The sequence below is a fragment of the Musa acuminata genome, chromosome BXJ2-10, assembly GCF_036884655.1.
Source record: "Musa acuminata AAA Group cultivar baxijiao chromosome BXJ2-10, Cavendish_Baxijiao_AAA, whole genome shotgun sequence".
NCBI classification, from domain to species: Eukaryota; Viridiplantae; Streptophyta; class Magnoliopsida; order Zingiberales; family Musaceae; genus Musa; species Musa acuminata.
Window position 1 is genome coordinate 37,264,773 of NC_088347.1, and position 26,008 is coordinate 37,290,780.

At 36.7% G+C, this 26,008-nt stretch overlaps 2 protein-coding genes across 10 annotated transcripts; one reads left to right on the forward strand and one right to left on the reverse strand.

Moving 5' to 3' along the window:
- Nucleotides 1–115: 115 nt before the first annotated feature.
- On the reverse strand, nt 116–11,101 carry LOC135625555 (transcription factor TGAL6-like). 9 transcript variants are annotated; one of them, XM_065130501.1, is made up of 9 exons: nt 10,997–11,101; nt 7,798–7,957; nt 7,642–7,716; nt 6,009–6,068; nt 5,856–5,933; nt 5,707–5,770; nt 4,744–5,039; nt 3,967–4,241; nt 116–702 (listed from the first exon to the last, which is right to left on the reverse strand). In XM_065130501.1, exons 2-9 carry the CDS (start codon nt 7,918–7,920, stop codon nt 546–548), a joined length of 1,128 nt encoding a protein of 375 aa, XP_064986573.1. In that variant the 5' UTR covers nt 7,921–7,957; nt 10,997–11,101; the 3' UTR covers nt 116–545. The 9 variants fall into 9 exon arrangements, with proteins under 9 accessions (XP_064986573.1, XP_064986574.1, XP_064986572.1 ...); XM_065130502.1 differs by lacking the exon at nt 10,997–11,101 and adding an exon at nt 9,148–9,518 and having other exon boundaries at nt 5,868–5,933; XM_065130500.1 differs by lacking the exon at nt 10,997–11,101 and adding an exon at nt 9,148–9,514 and having other exon boundaries at nt 7,798–7,954.
- Nucleotides 11,102–18,308: 7,207 nt separating this feature from the next.
- Nucleotides 18,309–20,239, forward strand: LOC135625556 (UBP1-associated protein 2B-like). The gene is made up of 2 exons (XM_065130508.1): nt 18,309–19,842; nt 19,967–20,239. Exon 1 carries the CDS (start codon nt 18,379–18,381, stop codon nt 19,831–19,833), a length of 1,455 nt encoding a protein of 484 aa, XP_064986580.1. The 5' UTR covers nt 18,309–18,378; the 3' UTR covers nt 19,834–19,842; nt 19,967–20,239.
- Nucleotides 20,240–26,008: the final 5,769 nt, after the last annotated feature.

A 26,008-nucleotide genomic window follows, 5' to 3' on the forward strand; every position in this document is an offset into this window, starting at 1 on the left:
GTTTTCTCAACTTCCAGTGAGACAGAGTAATCAATGCATCTACAACACAATAATCTCCTGTTGACATTGCTACCTTCCAAATTCTCATCAACATCCTATAGCAACATCGTAATCAGATTATACAACTGTCTTTGAGTTCCGTATAGAAATAGTAGTGCTCAACCTTTTAACTTCAACATTACATCGGTTTCTTAGTTGATCATCCGCAATCCAAGTTATGTAAATAACATATGAACACTACACCATGAATTCAGCTCTTAGTCCTTGAATTATAAATAAATCTCTAACATTCTTTTATCTATTTGATTCCAATACGATAAACAGACTAGCAAATGCAGCTTTGTTGTTGGCTATGGAACTTCAACAGATATCTATAGATCATCTCCACCAGCAGCTAACCTTTAGAATTTGAGCGGTTAAGCTATTCGTAAAATTGCTCCAGATGGATGCTGGTAGCCATCTTGTCGATGCTCATTCCCTTGGCTAGCTGACTTGGTCTTCGGTATTTGAACATCAAGTTGTCATAGTGCCTCCTCCAAAGATTTCTAAGCTGGTTCATGAGGGAGGACGAGTTGCCCATAGGGAACTAAGCGTGCGAAGGCATTGGAAGTAGTCACCCAAGGCAAGCAACCCTCGTGCTGATTGGCGAGTTGTGAGGATGTTGTACATTTGCTGCAAGGCCTGTTGTCGAAGGTGATCCGCCTGTTTCAAAAAATTAAGTCAAGGATGATTTCACAATTAGACGAATATGCAGTAGCAAATTCGAAGCAAGATAGAGTAAATTGTCATATACTAATTTTTGTTGGTGTAAATGAACATTTGATAAAAGTATATATTATGAAAGGAATAACGAGAGACCTACTGTTGACATTAGAATTAATACTATATTTATTATTTGCATTATGCATAACTGCTGATGATATGCATCACATGTCCTATCAAGAGAGTGAAATGTAAAAGAAGTCTGTGACTTTATATATACCAAGTAATGCAAACTCAAGTAGAAAATGATAGTTAACTTACGGATGCATCCCAACACGAGTAGTCTTTCATAACCAATTTTAAGTATCTTAATTAGATGATAACTTTATCAACCATATAGAAAGATATAGGATCAAGACGATATTTATCGAGGCCTAACGAAGAAGGAAAAAAGACAGAAATAGTTGATGATGATGCAACTTAAGAGGTCCTTCCCATGATCAAACACATAAGTGCAGAGTGCTCGAGAAACAGTTTAATAAGACAATTATTCAAAGTACTATAGGTTGTTGCTTATGGTTTCCAAAGACCTTCCTAATTGGAAGTTTCATGCTAAAAGGGCCTCGAAGAAAGAGACCTTCTTTGATGAACTCGAGATCCTCTCAGGGTGAAATCTTGTGTTAGCCATTTATTTCCTTTTATTTTAGTTTTGAAATAAATAATCATGTCATGAAACAAATAAATCGTATCTATCCATCATGATAAACAGAAGAGAAGTAGCTATCAGTGACTTATGGAAGAGACCTGTCAGTGAATTATTTACTAAAAAGAAATATGTTGTCGTAGAGTTTTTATGATTCTGAATAACTTAAATACATAAACCTTGATATTTTCTAATTTTTCAACCATTGGAAGAGTAATATCTGATGTATAGCATTATCATCCATTCAACTAGGTCTATTAATGTATAACAGGGAACTTGTTGAAAAATAAATGAGGATATAAACAACAAACTTTCTAGAACTTGTTTGGTTTAAAAACTAGTGCAGAAAAATGTGAGCTCCATTTGTTTTCATTTTGTTGGTCAAAATCTTCCGAATAGATATCTTTTATGTTCTTTCAGAATTCCTGAAAAGAATTTTACAAACTTCAGCATCATTACTAACTTATAATCACTAGTTGCCCTACAATCATCCAACAATTGAGTCCTTCCTCTTAGAATCTTTCATTAAGTTGAAATTTTGACAACTAAACATATAAAAAAATAATGATACTGTTTCTTATTTTGAAGACAACAAAATGGTAATACAACATTACCAGAAAAAAAAAGCTTCATAACATAAACCAAGTTGTACCAAGCAAAAATTTCATATACTATTCTCTTGAGAAACTAAAAATTAGTAGTCAATATTTATATGTTTTTCAAAATAAGGAATAGATATCTTTTATGTCCTTTCGGAACTTCTGAAAAGAATTCTACACTCCCCACAACCATCCAACAACCTTCTCTATATTCATTCTTCTGAGTCCTTCCTCTTAGAATCTTTCATTAAGTTCAAATTTTTGACAACTAAACATATTATTAGAAAAATATAACGATACCGTTCCTTATTTGAAGACACCAAAATGGTAATACAACATTATAGGAAAAAAAGAAGCTTCATAACACAAACCAAGTTGTGCCAAGCAAAAATTACATATACTATCCTCTTGAGAAACCAAGAATTAGTAGTCAATGTTTATCTTTTATGTCCTTTTAGAACTTTTGAAAAGAATTTTATACTCTTTAGCATCATTACCAACTTATAATCACTAGGTACGGGTGGTACGTATTGATCCACCAGCATATTAGTATGCGGACCGCCCACTACCTAGCGGTATCGTTGATTGGGGCTGTTTCCGTCTCTTTATATCCTAAAACAGGTTGGTATCAGTTGATTTTGACTGTCACCGCCTGCTATTAGGCGGTATTAGCCTGGCTATAGCGAGAGAGAAGAAAAAAGAAAGAGAAAAAGGGAGAAGAAGAGAGAGAACCTTACGTCCCGATTTGGTGTTGCCCTCCCTCGATGATTCCGATTCGTCGCCACCCTCCCTCACCGAACGTCGTAGATGAGGACGTCCTCTTCTCCTCATCACCTCAAATGAGAAGACGTTGTGGCCTTCTCCTCGTCTAAGGCGACGAGGAGAAGAGGGGGGTGACATCACCTCTTTTTAATTTTTTTATATTATATGTATATATATATATATATGTGTATACACACACACACACACACACATATATATATATATATATATATATATATATATTATTCAATATGCCCTGTATCACTCAGTACATCTATATCGTACCATATCAAACAAAGCTCGATACGTTAATACGATATGAAATTACGAACCCTACTTCTCTATCGACTCTTTTAAGTTCTTCCTCTTGAAATCTTTCATTAAGTTCAAATTTTGGCAACTAAACATATTACTAAAAATAATAATAATAATAATACTGTTCCATATTTTTAAGACACTAAAATGGTAATACAACATTACATAAAAAAAAAAGAAGCTTCATAACACAAAACCAAGTTGTACCAAGCAAAAATTACAGATATTATCCTGTTGAGAAACTAAGAATTAGTATTTAATGTTTATATGTTAAACTTTCTAACGAGTCCTAGTTCTTGCAAGTCCAGGTTCCAAATAGCTGTACCACTACCAACATCTTATCCCACCGGTATAACATGGTACATCTAGGTACACCAATAATGGATATCAAAATTAATATGTAAATATGGACTGGTACAATTACTATGCTGGTATATTGTATACCATTAAACCAATTTTGTACAACACCAAAATTGTGGTGTTTCAACAATGTTACCAATTAGAAATTGACTCTTTGAAAATGTACAATTACTATAACCAGTGCCTAATGGTTTCCCATTTTCCAGTGAATCACTAAGCATATTGCTTTGAGATCTTAAAGAAGCAAGAGACATACCTAACATATGGATTTTAGTGAATGAGTTCACAATTAAAAAGCATCCAGATAGAGAAGGCTAAAGCAGAAACTAAGTGTAGATATATGCCATAGATGCATTCATACTATTACCAACCTGGTAATCGTTCTCTTAATATAATTAAACTGTTATTATCAAAAAATTCTTAAGCACTATACTGACACAAATCATAAGGAAAACAAAATAATAAGGAAAACACTAGAACAGTACCAGAAACAGAGGCAACAGCAGAAAAGGAAAAAAAATATACAGGATAAACTGATTGTGTCGACAGAACTTGTATGTCACCTGGTTGACAAAGCTTACAAGAGCTTCCAACTTTGTCATGGCAATTGCCATTTGTCCCATGTAGTTTTTCGCACCAAATGTGCCAAAGGGGTCACATGCTAGAGTTTCAGACAGAGTTTGCTGAAGTTTATCCAATCCTTGGGAAAGTGCATCTTCAGCCTGTTGTGAACATTGTTGCAGGCCAGTGACAGCCCTCATTTGTTGCTCTGTCAAAGGGTTTAGCTGTGAGGAGAGCACCTGTGAACCAACAATGAGAAATATAAGTAATATTAGAAGTACCTTTTATTCATATCTTACTCCAAGAATCTGTAAGAATAGTGAGATGGCTTTCCATAAAGTCAAGGAAAAGAAAAGAAAAAAAGAAACTACCACTAAGTAACATATGACATTGGCAAGAAACCCCATGCTGGCTGCGTGACATGCTGACATGGAATATGCAAACCCTCTCTACATTGTCGTAGGCTTTCTAAAGTCCAATGCTGTGGTAGCATACCCTTGCATGCCAGCATGACAAGTGCAGGTAGCACATTGAGCAGTGCTTGCATGTGCAGTCTTTATAAGATACTAAAATTTATGAACAAGATTTAATTCACCTTTAGATTGTCATAGGCTTTCTATAGTCCAATTCTGTGTTAGCATGCCCTTGGAAGCCAGCATGACATGCAGGTGGCAAATTGAGCCGCACTTGCATGTGCAAACTGAAAAAGATATTAAAATTCATAAAACAAGATTTAATCACCTTTAAAAGCTTTGAGGGCCTAAATCCACCGATCCAAAGAAAAAACCTTTCTGTGGGTGTTCGCCACATGCCAGACATGAGATAGAAGACATCAGACTTTGCTGTGATTGCTTTTATTCGGAAAAGATTGTCATAGTGTCTTATTCCACTCTTTACAAGCATGTGAAGCTCAAAGTCAGATGCATGTGCTTGTAGTGCAGCTCTTAGTTGACAAGTTTGCTGATTCTGTTTTTCAACCCAGTGTCCATATTGCATTTCAAAAGCAGCAATCCCTGAAAGATGCCACCAACAAAGGCCTTTAGGTGCATAAGGAGCTGACATCTTGACCTTACATCAAATAATAATCCATGGAAAAAATTAAAAGAGGCATGTAAAACCAGCTAGACCCATTTTCCAATTCCAAACACTTTTCCTGTGTAGGTAAAAATTATTGTCATTTTTCACTCAGTTAATATCAGGGCAAAACATCTGATATGAGATACTACAACTGAACTTGAAATTTCCTGCACATATTTGTACATTACAGTCGACATTTTCAGAATGGATTTAGAGACACAAGTCCATGAAGGGCTAGCAGATAGCTAAATGTTTGGAAAGAGGGGTTGAGACATTTACAGAGTAAAAGTGAAGCCACAATGATGTTACCGAACAAAATATATGATATAGAAACTAAGAAAGAAATGCTTCACTCAATTCAACCTGCACGGATGGTAGAATGCAACACTATTTGTATGCATTACGGCTTATAGTACAATTGCATAATGAGAGTTGTTCCATCAAGCGCCAAAAGGTTTAGTGCAATTTTAGCAGTAAAGGTCTGGCTTTATCAAAATAGTGCAGAAAGGATTCTAAAACGATTGCAAGATAAAACATAGCTTGTTCTTCTTTCCCATGATATTTCAACATCAACGCTGTTAACATATATGCTTCAGAAATTACATAGAATGAAATGAACACTTGTACCTGAATTAACACTTCCTGACAACCCAAGAGTTCTCTCTCCCAAACGCCCACCAATGTAAATACCCTACAGTTCAGCACCAGATTTTCGGTTAGCTTATATATGCACAACAACAAACTTCCTTGTTCATCATAAAAGGTACCATTTATACCTTCTGTCTAACCTGCTCAAGCTCCTGCTCTAGTTGGCACAATTTTAAACGACTTGATTCCAACTGTTGAACATAAGCCTACAAAAACAAGTAGTAGACAACCAGCATATCAAGCAAATTATATGTTAATGGTAATTTACCATGGTAAGATACTTTTTTTCTTAAACGACTTTTCCGAGCAGCCTCTCGATTCTGTGCAAGCCGTCTTAGCACCTGCACATAAACCCTCTATTACACCATCAAATTGGCAACCCTGAATGTATGAACCAACAAGTGTCAACAGTTTATAGCATTTGAGGTACATATTAAAAATATAATTCATTCTCTGATAGTCTTAATTAATTATGACTTGGAACTTAGCTCATGGATGTTATTGCAGTCTTGCAGTTACAGATCAGATAATGATGAACTTCTCAAACATAAGCATCAGTTTTGTAACATGGGTTGATTGAAGAACAAGTTATGGTATATTCCGTACCAAGCAATTTTCAAACATAACTAAACCATCAATTTAAGTGAATTAAATTTAATATAATAGAAATTTTGTAAATTCATATCCCTCAGCATCCAACCCCTGTTGTGATCTCATAACTAGCATCAAAGAATCTTAACATATCACAAATGGATGAAACTCCAGATAGATAAAACATTAAGATAATTTGTTAAAGGTCAAAAATCTTGGTTATTTAAACCAAACCTTTAGATAAACTAATTGCGATTAGAAAACAATATAAGTTACCCATTCTGGTGTTCCAGTACAGTGACTATATATGTGAACAGGCATGCTTTTGTTCTCACCATTTAATAAGGAACTGACAACATAAGTTACCTTGAAAGTCATATATGTTCTTTCTTTGTTGTCATTAAGCTATCTTCATTCACTTCCATACTCACAGAATTGCCACCCAAGTTCACTTGACACTAAGCTGGGATTAAACCCAAACAGACATATTCTCTGATTATTACCATCATCAGAAATCTCTTCTTGCTTCCTAAACGTTTGCATGATTTCTCTCAATTGCTTATCATAGATCCTTAAACCTTTCACATATATTACTAAATATTTTTATTAGCAAGAAGTAGGAAGAACATAAACAGTTTCCGGAAACAAAAACATTTATATATCACAACAGTTCATAGAAATTACTAAAGGATCATTATGAAATATGATAGGGAGTAAGTGCTGATCTTATTAGTCAAGATCACATTTTGATTCAATCAATTAGATTTATTGTGAACATAATATCTTTTTGCTGCAGACACCATATCAATGAACAGAAAACCTTTCTTTCTGAAAGAAGGTTCAATCTGGTAAATGATGAATGGGGGATTTCTAGAGTGTGGAACCAACAAAACATGCATATTCACTACTAAAGGACAAAGCAAAGAGAAAACCATCAATATGTTCTATCAAAGTCGGCTAAAAGATTTATTCCTGCATATGAGAATATAGTGATGAAGGTCATAGCTGAAATAGGATTCATCTTGGCCAGGATATCCAAGTTCAACATTATATTTGATGCCCTTCTGACTTTTCCTTCTTGAAGTACAAGCCAATTGAACTTGGTTTTACCCTACCAGAAGCTGGTGGTTAAATTGAACAAAATCATTTGATCAAAAGAATCTATTTTTACACGTATGAGTCAATGAAGTGAGGGTTCCATCTCCAAATGAATGAGCTAGCCAGGGTTGTAGATCTCTCTTATTCAAATAGAAAAATCAAAGCAGCATGAACAAAAAGTTCCTATGCCACAGAGATGCGGGTAAAAATAAGAATTTTACATACCTTATCTGAAGACTTGTTTGTTTCCTGGTCATGGTCCTTTGGTTGCGTTAGTTCCTTGTGAGGAATATCCTCTAGCTACAAAATATATCCAGTCAGATGTAGTACTCAGTTAGAAACAGAGTTACTAAAAAACATAGATATGCTATATATCTCTACCATATAAACAAGTCTCATGTCTGTTTCCGCTGCTGGTGATGTACATATATTCTGACAGCTATCAGTTTTAATGGAGTCCTCCCACCACATGCCAATATGGTGGTCTGGTTCATATATGCCCATCCTTCTCGAGGTTGTAAATGGAAAGGTAGAGCTTCTACTGTTTAGACCGAAAGGAGAAGATTACTTATATGGAAAGGCAATGGACAAGTTAAATATTTTACTGATTCAAGCATATTTTCCTTCAGACAAAATGTTCAAGGTGCAATTGCATCAAGGATTTAATAGATCTCATAATGGCATGTAGTAAGGAGTCGCAATGGACCTTGGTAACTCAGAAAGTCAAAAATACCTCAATATGTCAGGATAAAATTTTTGTCATGAGCTTCCAAAATAAGACTCTGAAGCTATGGTTATGTAGCGAATATATCAAAGATTTTGTTGGGTCTGGCTTAACAACTAGCTAAGTAAAACCCAATGACCAAATCAATAGCTTAGGCATCCACATTGTTTGTGCCATTTTCAATGTTATAGTCAAACTTAACCTAATTAACAAAACTCAGTTTTGTTATGTCAATTAATAATTTGCCAACAGATAGTAAAGTCACATTTCTACGAGCACATAAATAAAATTTTGTAGGGTTCTTTACAACAAGTTGTAAAACTGCTCATTGAGAGCTCCTGAACACAACAGAACCATCCCTAAGTCACTTGATTACTTTATATAATGCAGCCACATGGTTTCTTTCTACTATCTCAGAAGACCTGTTCTGACTATATCTGACTTACACACAGGACCTCATCTCTCAAATTTGATTTTGGTTTTACAAATTATTTAATTTCATAGAGACAATTCCATCAGGGAAAACCATAATAATTTTCTCCCTTCCAGGTTGTACATAACTGTAAATGAGTCATGACTTTCCTTCACAAGTCCTAACAAAGATGCTGGAACAATTTGTGTTGCGAAAAATATCAGAGCTAAAGGGTGCTTTATGTACATACTACCCAGTACCCACCGTATTAATATGGAAGTACTCAAACCATAACAACCACAAGAAGCAAGAAAACTGCCACCTATGACATCAAAACATGTTCCAATTATGTGACATAAAAGCAATCAAAAGGTTTATTCTATTTATATTTACCATCTCATATCAGAGAATGAGATACATATTAGTATACTTCAATTTTTATTCAAAAAGTCCTCCTGATCTAAATTTTCTTATTTCGTAAATGGCAATTTTCCAGTAAATTTTGTTAGACAATCTACCAAGAGTTCCTTATTAAAAAATTACTCCAAGAAATCGCAGAAAAAAATCCTCAGTCATAAAAGAGGAACAATCTGACCTCGAGATCACTCCAAGAGCTGCCTCAGAGCCCCGCGAAACCGGGATTCCACCACGGATAGCAAAACCTTAAGCCCAATCCCGATCTGGGAAACCCCGGCGGCCGCCATTCCCTCTCTCTCGCTGCGCCTTAATCCGAGAGAGGGAGAAGGAGCGAGGAGAAACGGAGGAAGCAGAGGAAGCGAACCAAGAGACGCAAGAGCAGATTCCCAAAGCCCACTTCCGCTCCTTTGTCGTCCACCGTCGTTTTAATGGCGTGTCGCGGGAAAGGGAAGAAAGCTTCCCCGCGGATAGACGTTCCGTTATCCTGCTCCCTCGGCACTGCTCATCACCTGCGCGCCCGTCTGACGTCAGCCACCGCTGTTTTCAACGCGCTGGTGGGCTTACCCTGCGTCGGCACATTATAAGGTTGAGACAGCAATGAGCCATCACAACAGCTGAGAGCCTTTAGTTGTGCCAATTTAATTGGCGGATTCTGATGAATTTTAGTGGATGGTTTCTATCACAGAGTAAAATAGTGTGATGATTCCAAGTTCATGGCAATAACTTGGAACCTTTACAGCAATCTTGCCACTTCCACAACAATGTGTTGCATATTGATTGGAGATGAAAAGCACCACCCCATCCCACCATTTCTTTTCCATCTGCCAATGGAATGTTGAGCTTTGTAGCATTATACTCAGAGAAGCCTTAGACAAGCCATGGCTAGCGTCATGGTAAGATTACTCTAATAATCTTAAATCGAGTTAAAAATGAAGAAGTCTAAATATATTAATCCTTCCTAAATGCTACATGAACAAGTGCACTCGATATGTGGAGGATTAGTATAGTTAGTCTCCATCCCAACTTTGGTATTTTGGTTTCCAGGATGATGAGCTTCTTCGTGCAAGCTTCGTTTCTCAGAAACAAACGTGTGGTGCTTATTGCTAGTGTAGAGGGAATGCAGTAAGTATACTTTCGAGTTCAATTTGCTTCTTCCTATTCATTGTAGAAACACAATGGGCGTGCATTAAACGGAGTTATAATTCAAGCAATCAAAAAAAGAGAAGGGAATTGATAGCTTTATCATGCTGTTGATAAGGCTTGGATCATTTCAAGTCCACTCTTAATAGAAGTATTTCCGTCGATAAAACAAAGTTGATCTTTGAAGAGTGTGTGGCATACGAGTGATTTAGTTTGAGTGTAAAGATGAGAAGTTTTTGTATAAATCTTTTCCTTAGAAACAAAACTTAGTAATAGATCTGCTTTTAGTCTGCTAATCTCTCTTTACAAGGAGCAGACTACCACTACTACTGGTGGATATAAGATGTAGATCTCACACCAATTTCTTCTGATGGTACATGCACACTTGCACAGAGTCCAACTTCACTAGAGTAAACGAAGTAAAACTCTCTATGTTTCTATCAGTAACTACAAGATTCTGATCATGTATTTCTTTGCTCAACCTTCCTTTTCTCCTTTCTTCCTCTTTGTTGGGAAATGGACTTTTTGACACTTGTGATTCTTGTTGGTACTTGGTTTCCAACAACAACTGTTTCCCCCCCTCTAACCATAGCTTTAGAGCTTATGAAAGAAAGCTTTTTGTTCTTCTTTCTCCTTTTTTTTCCTTTTCTGCTTGACAAGATATTGATATGTACACAATTTAGACTACACGTACTACCTTTCTCTTTGGTTTGCAAATATATGGCACCATCGACTCGGATTATCACAAAAGGCATGAGGATTTCATATGGATATTAGACATGATCGAAAATATAATTGTAGAACTCCATATGTAAGAAAAGTAACAACAAGAATCAAGATAGAACGACAAGAACATGGAATTATTACGATAAAGAAAAAGTGTTAACCGCTTTGATCTGCTCAGAAATGGCGAGTCTGATCGAGAGAGAGAGAGAAGGCAGTATCAATCGAATTTGGAAGTTGGGAAGAGAGGTAGGTGTTAAATGGAAGATGGAAGTGATAAGCTCTTCTATGTGCACTTCCTATTAAGATATATACATAGTGGCTAACCTTTTAAGGTAGTTGACAGCCATTGACCCATAGGCATTAAGCAATAACAGTAGCTTAAAGGAGCATAATGCATCAAGGACACTCTTAATGAGCCTAAAAGTAGAAGCAAGTTGGATGCTTGGGGTTCAAAGCCATACTTAGGATTGAGCATTGCATGTCTACAAGTTCGGTTTATGGCTAACAAAATCCAACCATTAAGGTGTGGAACTTTTGATGAGTTGTATAAGTTCACTTTTTTAAGGTATGTATCAGTGACATCTTGAAATATGTAGATTTCAGAATGAAAGTCTATATAGCTATATAAATATGTAATAATGAATTTTTTTCTTTATCTCAATTCTTCTAGTCCTTTAAATTAACATCCGATAAAATTTAAACGATACAGAGAAATTAATATTCTCAAAAGCTAACAAAGATAACAAAAAGATTAATGTTTGTGGTGCATAGATTGTTGACTTGATACTGATGGGGAAATAGTAAGATAAAGTTTAGGCCTAAAATGTTTGTGCAAGATGAGAATTGTTACCTAGAAATAAATGGAACCCCGGACTTCATTGGATATCAAGATCTATCGGATTCCATGATGCAAACAATTAATGATGAGTTCATGAGCCGCTTCAGAAACTTTCCATGTAGGTGACACCCCTATGAACTGAAGCTAGAAGGATGCCGTATACCTCACCACTTCTTTCTTCATTGAGACTATAAATGCCTTTTGTCCCATCACCTTTGGCTTTTTCGGGTGGTGTCACTGCCACCTTCTATCCAAACTCTTCATCAATTGCGTACGACGTAAGTGTGGTTTGCTGTTCTTCTGTGTCAAAAGATCAAAAGCTTTAAAAAGCTACACAGGCTCGACTAAAGAAAGATAAGCTCAAAGCAACGTTCTCTTAGCCAATTATGCAGTGTAAGCAAATGTTAGTGCGCCCTATGTGGGGTACTGATTCAATCTAAACAGCAATGTCTGCACTGCTGTCCCTTTGCTGTGTCAAGCTTAACTACAAAACAATGCACTTTGATTGACTAAATGAGTTCCTTTTTTTTTTCTTGACCAAGGATACATTTGCCATGCTTTTCTAGCGCAGATCTATGGGTCTTATATCAAATTAGTCTGTCAAAAGAGCAAAGTCGCTTGGAAAAGGAGGTCAGCCAGGTAAAGAGGCATCTGAGGATAATATTAGAAATGCCAAATGACTAAGATTCTTTGCATGGGTAGTGCATTCTGCTTTTTGAGATGTTTTGGTGTAGATCTGCAGAATGGAGAGGAACACAGAAAAAGATCCCAGTTGTCTAAAACCATATCTGAACATGTTAAATTGAGACGCAAGAAAATATATGCAACCACAAGCCCTAATTATACCAACTATCATCAGCTTATTCCATGTGTGAAGGATTAAATCTTTTCAGCATTTCTTTCTCATCTAACTCATGGACTAAACTGTCTTAAAAAAGACTACATATATGCATATATATATATATATATATATATATATATATAGGATTTATTATTCAAGGCATATAACTAATAGGATTTGATACTTTGGGTACTTTAGTAAATAGGTCTGATACACAATATTTTCTAGGTATAAAAAATGTTATTGGAGATGGTCAATATCAAATCTTTGATAAGTAGTCTTATACACTACTATCAATTAAGGTTTTTGGTATAAAAATTATAAAATGATGCCTTAAATCTTTGATAAGTAGGTCTAATGCATTATCTCCGAATTAATTTTCATAGGTGATGATATGGCACAATTTGGTAGCACGCCCTCGGGTAGCCATCCACAACCACATCAACACTAACGAAGATCTTCGAAGTCAACATGGCAAACCACGTCAACACAATGCCTCGAACTCAAAAGACACGTATATCCTCCGTACAAAGTTGTGCAAGAGGCACAGCTCGAAAACGACGCCGCCCCACAAAGATAAGGATGACGCTGCTCGGGTATGACGTCATCCCGTAAAGATCGGGATAGCGTCGCTCGGGTATGACATCGTCCCGCAAAGATCGGAACGGCATTGCTCGAGTACGACACTGCCCCGATGAGATCGGGATGGTACCGTTTGATGCCGATCCGTGTAGGATGATCAGTATCAGCGCAAAAGGTATGGGTTCGCCGCTTAAGAAGTCGACAGCCATTAAGAGGTCGGGTATAGTCGACCCCCGTGTGTGGGCATAAAAACTCATTGTCTGGCCAACATGGAGGAGGTTTTTTCTACTCAAGCACTCTACTCTCTCTCATTCAACCAAAAAACTAACTTAAGCTTCGGAAGGGTCGAGTCGGAAAATCCCCCTCCCGACCTCAACCTATGTGCAGGAGTCCGAAGAAGCAGGCCACCCACTAAGAGAGAAGATCGCTCTCGGGGAAGGTCGACACTTGCCCTTGAGACCCGAGCATTAGACCGGACAACCTTACGCGTCTGGAGTCAAACTTAGCCATGCTGACTCCCCAACCATGGTGTAAAGAGACACTAACATGTGAGAATTATATTAGATAAGGTTTCGAAATCTCAAACTTCTGTAAGCGTGTCTCATGCATTATCAGACCAATATTTTAAGTATTACCAAAATCATATCCATATATACATGCATAGGTGAATATATTACTTGTAGATGCATACTTGATGTATCCATAGGCTAGGTTTTGAACCTTGTAGAATCATAGAAAATCCCCTTTGGCCATCAGTTTAGAGCTTCACCTCAGCAAAAGCAAACAAGCTAGCAAAAGAGACTAGAAGAACATTGTGCTTCTGCTAATCCTAGGTATCATTTGGGGAGTATACTGTGGGTGATAGAAACTGTTGAGCTTTTCTTTTTCTTTCCTATTTCTTGTTTCTGATGAGATCCCATATTGCATGATTACTATGTCTAGTGGAGGAAGCCATTCATTCATCAGGAACGAGGCTTCCTAGTCTATTATGATTGCAGAAGACCATCAAGATGTAGTGGCTGACACAGTTCTGGCCTTTTCTTCGAGGGCCGAGAGAGAGTTCCCACCTCGGCTGCACTATTGCATTGCCTTCATAGGCCACCGAATCCACTACTAACGAAGGGCACTCCCCTTTAGCATTTTGGATGTGCCTTGACGCGCAGCACAAAGTCAGAAGCTGTAAACAGTTCTCGCACTTTATCGCAATTTTTTGTCCATCAAAGAGCACGATATCCAAAGCATTATTTGGATTCCAATATCTCTCTCTCTCTCTCGTAGAGGAAGAAGAAAAGCTTGCTGTTCGACTAGTGTCCGCCATCAAAGCTACAGAGGAACTCAAACCTTTTCCATGTCAGGAGTCTTCGAAGCTTTCTCCCAGAGAAACGGATCATTGCTGAGCCATTTATTCAGCAGTGCCTACTGCATGCAGGAACGCAAGAAACTAAGGTTTTGGTCTCTGATTCAACAACGGTAAAAACACTAAACTAGAACTGACTGGAAAATATATGTAGCTTTTTCCTCAAAGATTAACATATATAACAAGACTTTTCTTTGTTATGCAGTTTGCTATCACTAGATTTATCTAAAAGATTTAAGTTGATGGATGAGAAAAGGGTTTATGTATCTTTTCTATTTTAAGACTCATCCTCAGTTGACAGAATAATTGATATCTAATAAATAAAACTAAATTTTCCCTTATATTAATTTGAATTTAACCTATTTAGCTCAAGTTACTCTACTGGGGCAAAAAGGAATTGTCATAATATAAATAAAAAAATATTATCTCATGTATCACCTTAAAGATTAAAATTTTAATGAGTTGTTCTAATTATCCTCTATCAGAGTTATATCTAGTTATTAACAAATAAAAAAATTATATCTTTCCTAATAATTCGATACATCAATCTCATCAGTATTCTCATCTCAACAATATAAGTATTTTATATATATTACGTTTTAACTACTCAACACTTAAAACCATAAAGCATTCATTATTTTTCTTTTAATCCTAAAAATATTTGATAATCACGTAATTAAATACTATATCATTACTATTTCACTCAGAAACCGTTTACCCATTCAATAAGCTTAAATTAAATATTAGGCGTTGTGATTATCATTATCTTTTAAATTATAAAATATTTTATATAATTTCAATAATTATTTGGTCTTTCATGTTTCTCAATATTGTTGAACGATACTACTGTAAAATTCAATTTTAATGTGCTAACGATCAAAGTAATTCTTTTTCTAGGAATATATGATAACTTAAATTTAGAGAGATAAATATAAAACTCACTAACTTAGACACACACTTTTGCCATTTAGTTTTAACGAGGATGCCAAACACTTCACATTATTTGGTGGATCAAACACTTTTGAAGGGTTCAGAGGCAATTCGCCTAATAGCCTTTTACTCGTTTGAACACTTCGACATCATTATCATGGTGGAGGATTTTTGTTTGTGAATTTTATGAGGTTAAATTGATCTAAATAAATCAATTAGGCCTTGTGGGCTTGCGTTGAAGCTTGGAAGAATTTTTGGATCACATAGCTAAAGAATCTGGGGCAATTTTAGTAGCAATAAGTATCATCTAAAGATTGATCTGACATTATTATTTATAACTTCATAGCAAGGATTTTAGTTATTGTTATGAGAAAAATGGGCGTGATTGACACGCACGCATCCGACACGTCGACTCCTTCTCAGCAACTTATTTCTACGTGGTTACGACTTGATGAGGTCACATGGTTGACGAGCTGACTCCACGTAGTCGACATATCAATGCTGCATAGAAGATACAATGGTTTCATGTGATCAACCAATTGGCTCCAAGTGGTCGACATGTCAAAGCCATCTTGTCAACACATCAGAGCCACCTAGCTAATCATCCAACGTCATGTTAACCACCTATAGAGTGAAGTCGGTTGGCTATACCTGATGAATATCATGTGGAGATGGGTTGTAATCTTGGGTGTAAGAGAATGATAGTTATACTCTTATTATTACATGAATTATATAATGAGTGATCGTAATAGTCTTAAACACCCACTATAAAAGGAGATGCATAGGTATATCTCAAGACACTAAATATCCAAAGTTTGACTTGTCATATGACTTAAGCTTTGAAAGGATATTATCAAAAATACTCCCAATGTAGTTTTTATAGAATTCGAAAAAAACTTGATAAGTTCATCTTGGATCTGAATTAGCTTCTAGCTCGGACAATCAAAATTTACTATAATAGATTGACAATAGAAAGAAGATCGACAAACTTTGTAGGCCCATCTCGATCGAATCCTGATGACCTAAATGTGAACAGGTCGAGTCCCATAGCATCGAACACCCCCTTGCCAAATCCCTTAGTACTAATGATCTTGAGTCAGGGGCAACTCGGTGTCATCTAATCTGAATTCATCTCCTCATATTATAAACCCTAACATCTTTGGATGACTTTTAATTGTTCATATCAAAGCTTGCATACCCAAGTTATTATAAATGCAAGTTTTGATCGGAATAATCCAAAATGTAGTTTCATACCTTCCCCGACTAGCTAAGTTCACCCAGCAAGCTCCACTTGTCTCATTCACACTACCATTCCTAGCTCTCATTCTAGTATCTATTTCGTCTCCAAGCCTAGTAGTTGAGTCTCGTTTAGCTCATATGCCTCTCGAAGCACTTTAAAATTCAATCCCCACACCAAAATTAGAAATCCCCAATGAGTCAACCGTGCAATCAACAAAACTCCCAATTAGGGTTCGGGATCACATCAATAAAATCAACCAAATATTGAAAGACATACAAAAAGAGATAAAACAAGAAAACCAATCCAAGATAGAATTTTATCTATAATCCCCCTTCATGAAAACCATAACTGAGGGGATAATTTTTGATAGAGGCTTTAGGCAAATTAAATTGTCCACCACAAAAGCTAAAAAAAGTGAATGCATATAGAGGGCCAACTAGATCTAAATCGATTATCTAAGACTTAAATTAAAGATCTTCAACTTTAAATCTAACCTATGTTGTATAACATTTTAAAGATCCGAAGCATATTTGCATTGAAAAAAATAAATATTAAAAAAAAGATAGTCATAAAAATATCAATATCTAAGTTTTTGTTATAAGAACGTGAAGGTGCAAAAACTTCCATAAGTTACTGACTCTTAGTAGCAGTAAGAGCAACAATTCCATATTAGAGATAATAGAAGATTATTTTAGCAAAAGTTAAATGTATGTAAGAATATTAAAAATCTATCTTTTTTAAGACTTTCAAGGCCCTAAGAGTTATAGCTAACACTAGTTTATGCCAAATGTTGATGTGCCGAGGATGAATGTGTGTATATTGAGTTTTAGCAATCTTCACCCACAAATATTGTTATTATTTTAGGTACAAAGAATTGGTGTTTAGCTTGGATTGTGACTTAGTTGTATGAACATCTCGAGTACCAGTGCCACCGTTAATCTTAGGAGCAGTGAATTTTAATGGAGTTGTAGTATCTTCAGATCAAACTCCTCAATTTCGCAAATCTCGGTGCCAATGTTCTATTCGAAGCAACATAAAAAATTTACTGAAAACTTCAATGACAATGTTCTATTTTCTGTTATTAGAAATAAAAATCAATATGCTGGTTTTTCTTCCATGATTACATTTCTGCATAGTTTATGCTTTATGTTTTCTTACTTTTTAAAACTGAAGAATTTGTAAGAAAACAAATTTAGTAACTTTGTCTCTTTTGTTGGTTTTATAAAGTACTTATAAAAAATATCAAAAATTTTGAATTGTTCTAATACATCCAATTTTTATCACCTAATTGAAATTAGGTAAAGAAGTTGGAAATAACTAAGAGATTTCCAAATATAATAAAATGGTGACCACTAAAATCCCTATTTAAAATAATTTATGTTTCTTATTTTTGAAAATATTAGAAACAATTTAAATTCCCTCCATATGAGAGGACTCCTAGAAATATGGCAATGGTCAGGAAAAACAAAAATATTTTTCTTCTTTACCTCCAAAATTTTCAGAAGCATTTTAGTAAATCTGGAAGAAAACAAAAAGAAAAACAAAGATTGATTTCTGTTTTTTTGTTTATAGAAACAAAAAACATGGAAATGTCTAAGGAAATTAATTTCGTGCTCTTGGTTGTGACCCGTAAGATTCCAAAGAATTCCCCCTTTGAAGAAGGCCCAAAGAGGAGGCAAAAGGTCCACAAAAGGGGCCGAGATCTAAAACCCTGAAAAGCCGATCAAACCCTAGCGAACCCAATACCTGGCATCGATGGCCACCAAGAAGCGGAAGGTCGACCAAGAAGATGAGCTCCTCATCTCCGCCGCCCCAAACCATGCCGGCGAACTTCTCCCCCAGGCCCCTCACCAGCCCGTCGTGTATACCCCGGCCCCGGCCTCTGACGAAGAGGAAGGCGGCGAGGACGATGACGACGATGACGTGGGGAAGCTGCTGGAGCCGCTCTCGAGGGACCAGCTTGTCGCCATCCTCCGAACCACCGCTGCCGCAGACCCCGCCACTCTCGTGGAGATCCGCCGCGTTGCCGACCTCGATCCTGCACACCGCAAGCTCTTCGTTCACGGTCTCGGCTGGGAAACCACCGCCGAGGGCCTCCGCGCGGCCTTCGGCAGCTACGGTGACATCGACGACTGCCGCGTCATCGTCGACAAGGGTAGCGGCCGATCCAAGGGTTACGGCTTCGTCCTCTTCCGCCACCGCGTCTCCGCTCGGCGTGCCCTTCGCCGCCCCCAGAAGCTCATCGATAATCGCATGACCTCCTGCCAGTTGGCCTCCTCCGGCCCCTCCGCGCCGTCCTCCCATCATCACAGCTCCGCCCCGCAGCACCACCAAAACCTTAATCCTAGTCCTGGCCCCGCCTCTCATCAGGACAACATCTCGAGGAAGATCTATGTGGGGAACGTCCATTCCGACGTTGACGGCGGCCGCCTCCTTGCCTTTTTCTCCCAGTACGGCGAGATCGAGGAGGGTCCCATCGGCTTTGATCGACACACCGGGAAGCCGAAAGGTTACGCCCTGTTTGTCTATAAGACGGTGGATGGCGCGCTGAGGGCCCTCGAAGAGCCAAACAAGAATTTTGAGGGCCATCTGCTCCACTGCCAGCGGGCCACTGATAACAAGAGTAAGGCAGCGTCCCTTCAGAATGCTGCGGCACCGCCAAGTGTCGCATCCAGCACAGGAGCTCTCAATGGGTCCGGTTATGCAGGGACTACGTCTGATATGGGGTTAGCACAGCAAGCTGCCATGTTAGGTCAGGGATTTATGGGCATGGCTGGGGCTCAAGCTTATGCTCCGGGAATGCAACCAAATGCTGCATTGCTCACTCTTCTGGCAGCAGCTGGGCAGAATCCAGCAGCTTTCGGAGTCACACCAGCCATGCTTGCTTCTTTGAACCCTGCTTTTGCTGCTGCATTTGGTGTCCCGGGGAGCCAACAGGCTGTGCCTTCTTCAGTGATCCCGCAGGCGGCACAGGTGCCAAACTATGGGATGGGAAGTGTTGCATATCAGGGACCTCCAGGATTTCAGGGGTCTACTGGGTTTCAGGGAGCTTCTGGTTTTCAAGGTTCACCAGGGCTCCAAGGCCCTCCAGGTTTCCAGGGAACTCAGCCAGTTTCTCAACAAGGAGGAGGTGGCACTTCTTACCAGGGAGTTGCAGCAGTGCAGGGTCCTATGTCAAGGCCACCAACTGGACCAATGGGTGGATACTGATTACTCTAGGTATAAAATATATGAAATAGATTGATTTGCTGAAATTCTCGATCTTAAGAACTGATCTTTTTGTGGGTTTACACTTTCTGTTGTTGTTGGATTTTCTTGCTAATTGATCTTCCCTCTGTTCTAGTTTCATACTGAGACCGTGGTTATTCATGTCATTTAAAGATCACATGGCATTTCAATGTCTATCGGCGCCGGATATCAAGAAAGGCTTCCAATGCAACAGTTGTTCGAATACTGCAACTTTATTAGTTTTCTCGTTGTTTATGGATGTATGGATTTTGGACCTTATCTTTTGACTTGATATTTCTTCTGTTCTTGGAACTCAGTCTCTCTGTTTAGTGTAATGTTCAATGCTGTTCAAAATCTATCTTTCCATTATGGATTGTCAGTTTGGCTATGTGGACTTCGTTAGCTGGTTTTGATTGGAGCTTGATGAGATCTTAACATCTTCTATGCATTGTCATTTGTACAGTTTGATACTGTTGCTGAATTTTCTGCCTTATCATGCTTTAAAGTGTCCTTTACATGATCATTTTGCATCTTTGGTTGCCTAGTCACTTGGGGAGCAGAGTTTCTATGGAGATGTCGCCAAAAGTTGTATCCTAGACATTCTCTTTGCCTTGAAATTGACTTAGGATTTATTTTTCCTCATTCTTTTGAGCATCAGGATGATGAATTAATTCTTTGAAGTCAAAGGTCGATATAGCTTTTGGTCCAACTTACAGCATTGCTTCTTGCTAATTGCTTGTCTTTACAGGTTTTAAAATCAATAGTATGTGAAATTCAATATATCTCATTGACTCATGCAAATTTTTATCACTTACATTGGTTAATGAGGCTGTTGTAGCTGCAGCATGCTTTCTCTAATCCCTACACCACCGTTCTGTAAGGTAGATCTCCTGAATTGTTTATCTCAAAATCATTCTTGTTTCACTTCATTACATGGCATTCTGCTAAGACTTTGTTTTTCCTTGGTTATCACCGTTATGTAAATATCCTTTATAAATTGAATATTGACTTGCACAATGGAATTGCAATGAATTAATCTGGAGAAATGGATTATGTTGTGGAGTTCATTTTAAATTTGATAAGCATTAATCTGGAGGGATCATTGGAGCCAAGGTGGGATGGGAAATTGTATATTCTGCTGCTTCATCTCAGACTTGTGTGTGCGTTTATGTCAAAATGCAGTAGGGATCATAGTGTTTATCATGGCTGTCGAACTAATCTGGGATATACGAGGATATAACCTAAAAAGGACTCAATTCTGATTTAAAACAAAACAAAATGTATTTTTTATGCCTTTATAAATTAATTTCTGGAAACTACAAATGTGTATTCTATGACAAATAGGTCCTATTTATAAGACTAATCATTACTTTTTCAACTATTATATTTTTTGTCTCTTCTATTTTCTACTCTTCTATTCTTCTTATCTTGTTTGTTCTCCCCTTTTCCCTTTTTTCTCCCTTCCCTTTCTATTTTTTTCACACCATGACCTACTCTCCCACGAGTATGCTACCGTGTGATGCAAAATTAGATCCCATGGACTTACCTCTCTATTTGTTACATAGCAGCAGTTTGTAGTGCAAACGAGTACCACCATTTCTCGTCCCTTTTGTCTCCTTTGATTCTTCCTCCATGTCCTTATTGTGCATCTGGTTGATAATGGCTGCTGCATGTTGTGGCTTTCATCTTTCTTTTCATTCTTAGCGAATGGATAGAATCATGTCTAGATGAACTAGTAGTCATGATCTTTGGTTGAATTGGACACAATCCATACTAGAATCCTTGTAATGTCAGGTAAAACTGGTATGGCGGGACAATCTGTCAGACTGTGAGGACCAATTTTATACGCTAAGTGCTGTACAAGTATAGTATAATATAACTTGTAATGTATAGCATATAATATTATTTAGTATAGTTTATGCTACAGGGTATAATATGCATGTATTTTTTAAAGAAAAAATGATAATTAACTTAAAAGTCACGTACAGAATATGCCTCTAGTCTACATGCATAATATATTATGCATGTACACTATCCTGTACTTGTGTAGTTAGCACAGTATAATATATAGTATGATGTAATTTAGTATTCTATAGTATTTTATAATGCAAGGCTTGCAAGATTGGTAGGACCAGATCAATCAATGAGGATTGGCATAAGAAAATTCAAAAATCAAAATGTTAAAAAAAATATAAGAAAAGAAGCAAACGAAAAATGATGTATTTTAAAAGAAAAGTGTACATACAAATCTGTGCTTTCGATTTGCAAATCTGTACATACAAATTTCTTTGCTAGTCCTGATCCTATGAGCTTTAGATTTATACAATAATGAACAAGTGCCATGTCAGTTCACTGTGACGTTCTGATGTGAACCAAATGGTAATAAAGGGTGGCCTAGTGCATTAGGCTCCTACAATCTTATGCAGTCGTACACCCGTAAACAGAGTGATTGCCTTCACATGGATCATATATTGATAGGCATATAATTATTTCTTATTATGCATTGTTAGGTTCATTATTTGGTGTAATTGCATGTGGTTTATTTGATGGAAGCGTTGGAAAATGAAAGGTAACTAAGAGAGAACATGCATCTGTTTTTCAGTCTATATCTTTCATTCATAGTGGTTCCAGAATCTAGATGATTAACGTGTAGCTTGGCTATCATATTCTCATCTATTGTTTGTTTATTTATTAAGTGCCACCATGCTGAGATGCATAGTTCCAGCTTACTGTGGCCATATTCTCTTAAATTTTCTTTTTTTTTTCTCAAAGAGTTTATGTTGGGTGTAACAATGAGTTGGGCATGGATATGACTTAAGACAGTTGCATCCTTGTAAAATCCTTGATTCTAGGCTCTAAAGTTGGTGTCTACCATGGAAAACAAATCATATTGACAAATGTTATATCTGATATAACACCCAAGTCAGTTTTGTCTAGTGCTTTGAGTGATATTACATACAGCTTTCTTCCCTATATATATATATATACCTAATCAGACTACTAAACTTGTTTACATGTTAAACTCTCCACCAATTTGGATGCCTTGCCTATTCGGACTACTACCTGATAAGTGTGAGTCTGACTTCTACTGTTGGACTCTTATGTAATAATGATGTTAGTGGTGGCTATTAAAATTTAGTTATTCAATGTTTTCATGAAATTTGGAAGGTATTACTAGAAACTTGTAGGCCAACTAGTTACAATGGAGTTTGATGGACATGTCTCTCCTTTTTACAAAAGAATTTATAAATGGTGATTATAAATGTAATATCATGTTATATGGAAACATGTGCTTCTTATTGTTCCTCGCACTTTGCTGTTTGGGACAGGAATGAGATGAAAGGGTGACTTCATTTGGACCTTCACATCTTGAAAGCAATGTTGCCTTAGTCTTTTGCCTTTGGTTGTTGAAAGATAGGTCAAAAAACTTTGCTCTCCAGGTGTAGGATTGTTTACATTGTCGAGTGAATGTGGTCAATGTTCTTTATATGTCAATGGTTGATTTAAGAGTTAGTATGTATCAATTATGCTAATGCCTTATTACAAAATCTATATTCGAAATGTTGTGTGAACATGGAGTTTTCTCATCAAGAATGACCACAAATGTTGCAGGCTAAACATCATCTTATTAACTTTATGCCGACGTCAGGTGAATTCTTGGCAGCTTCTGCTTGTCTATTGATTATTCGAGGTTGAGATCATGTATTTATTAGTTATAACCTTGTTGTACGATAAATGTTTGTACTGTTTGATTTGGTGCAGAAAGATCCTCCTGGCCAAAGCATATGGTAGGTGTTCATTTACTGGTGTTATGGAATTAGCTTTATCTTGGCAAGCCAAATTTAGATTGTGGTAGTATAATATTTGCTGGTGATATTTGTGTTCGTCCGGCCTTATGCTACACTTGTGTATCCTTTACATGGACTAGCAATGTCTGAGTCATCTATAGACAGTTGTGAAGACAAAAAAAATTAGTGACGATCTTATTGCAATTATGCTGCAACAGATTGACCATAACGGCGTGGTGTCAGTTAAAGTGCTGACTAGCGTTCTCAATTTGCTTAGTTTTTCAGTGACTAAATACAAGGATTTAAAGCTGCATCCGTTCCGGAAGGTCTTATTTGCAGCAAAGCAGTGGGGGTCAAACCATCCGAACTGGTTATTACTGTGTAGGAAGAATAGTTGGTCTGTGTAACAAGAGGATGATGAAGATGTAGTCCGAGTCGAAGACGGTGATAATTCGTATTATGATGCAGGAAGGGAGCATGGGCAGTGCAAACCCTTTTTTTCTTTTGTTGTTTCTTTCTTTCTCCAGTTCAAGGTCCTCCGGATACATGCAGTGTTCACAAGATGAGATGCACGTGAAGATCATTGTCAGTGGTAGGTGTTATATAATATCAGACTAGTCTTTCACGTGAATCCCCCATCATCCCAATCCCATCAGCCCTTTTCTGTGTATTTAGCTGGTCACAATTCTCTTTCTTCGAGGAGAATGCTCTCTTTTTCCTTTTACGGTATCAAGGCCTCTTCTTCTTTAAGCTTGTATGTGGATATCACAGTAACATGGCAGTCGATGTACAACCCATCCAATTAGATCCATAATTATGACCAAGGAATCAAACGAGGGCAACGTGTAACTTATAAGGGTTACTGTTACACTTTTTCATCTGGGGGCATCAACTTTGAGACGTGTCTTCCTTTCGATGGCAATTGCATGATGTCAATGATTGATGCTTTTTATTGCAATTGATTTCCGTGCATGCAATTTCTTTTTGAACTATGCAGCTGAAAGGTTGGAGAGTAACTTTGGAACGCAAAGTAAGTTTGATCAAATAATTTTCTGTTTGATGATAAACAACAGAAAAGAAAATTATGGCCGATAAAAGCTTGTTGTAATATCGGATGTTCTCAATTAAGTGCCCTGAATATTCTGAATTTTCATATCAGTCACCCAATTTTTTGGATGGGTCCTTAGTAAGTAATATACACAAAAGGTTTAGGATTTTGAGGACCAGTGTTAACTACATGCAAATTAGAAGGAATCTACTTTCTACATTTTCCAACTTTTTTTTTTTAATTTTGAATATACTTCTTAGCAATATGAGGTATTTCACAATGATGAAGAATTTGAAACTTATTAGTAAATTTCTAAGATGCAAAAGAAGCATTAGTAATATTTCCAAAATTAATCAATATAATAAAATACTTTTTTTTCCTTGGAAATTAAATATTAGGATTGTAATATTGGAAGATTTAAAATGAATTTTATTTCAAATAAAAAAATCATGATATTTGAATAAAATCATATTAAAATATTTTTCACCATGGAGCATCAATATTTTGGTGGATCGAATCACCCACAAAAAAAAAGAAAAAAAAAGAAAAATGCAGGAATGAGACAACCTCTCACTCACGAACGAAATTGAGGTTCTATGTGTACATCCCACACATCAAGCTTGTTAGAGACTTCCTTATCCTAAATATATCTTTTTAAGGTAATTTAGTCTACTTAAAGATCTTTTCCTTTCATCAAGTGGAGCCTCCGAGTTAAAAACCACTCAAAACTATTTATAAAAAAAAAATGAATTGAGAGGTTGAAATGTTTTCTTATGATCAACACTATATTTAACATCTATTAAATCGAACACTTTGTAGACACCAAGATGGTAATTTGACGATGCTCTTTTGGAATAAAAGAAGGGGAAAAAAAAAAGTGAAGGATATGGTACGAAAGAATAACATATTATTGCAGATTGTCAAATTATCTGTCCTTGTACATGAATTTTTTAGTATTTTATTCTTTTACATGGATGTGTATATATTTTTATATTTTAACTTTTTTGTCATTTCATATAATATGCATTATACTAACACCAATAGATGAAGCATTGATCTATTAACGATGTACATAACATCTTAATCATCAGAGAATATTTTGAAATATATATACATATATATATATATATATATATATATATATAACACTGAAATATAATAAAATTTTAAACATTAAAATAAAAAAAACTATTATTAGTTTGAATTAGATGGTGTGCGTTTGTGAGTAGTAGAAACTTTGTAGGGCCCCCAAGAAAAATACATGATCTGTTGAGGGGGTTCCCTGCAAAATCTCACAAGAAAAGACACCGCCGCGGCCTCC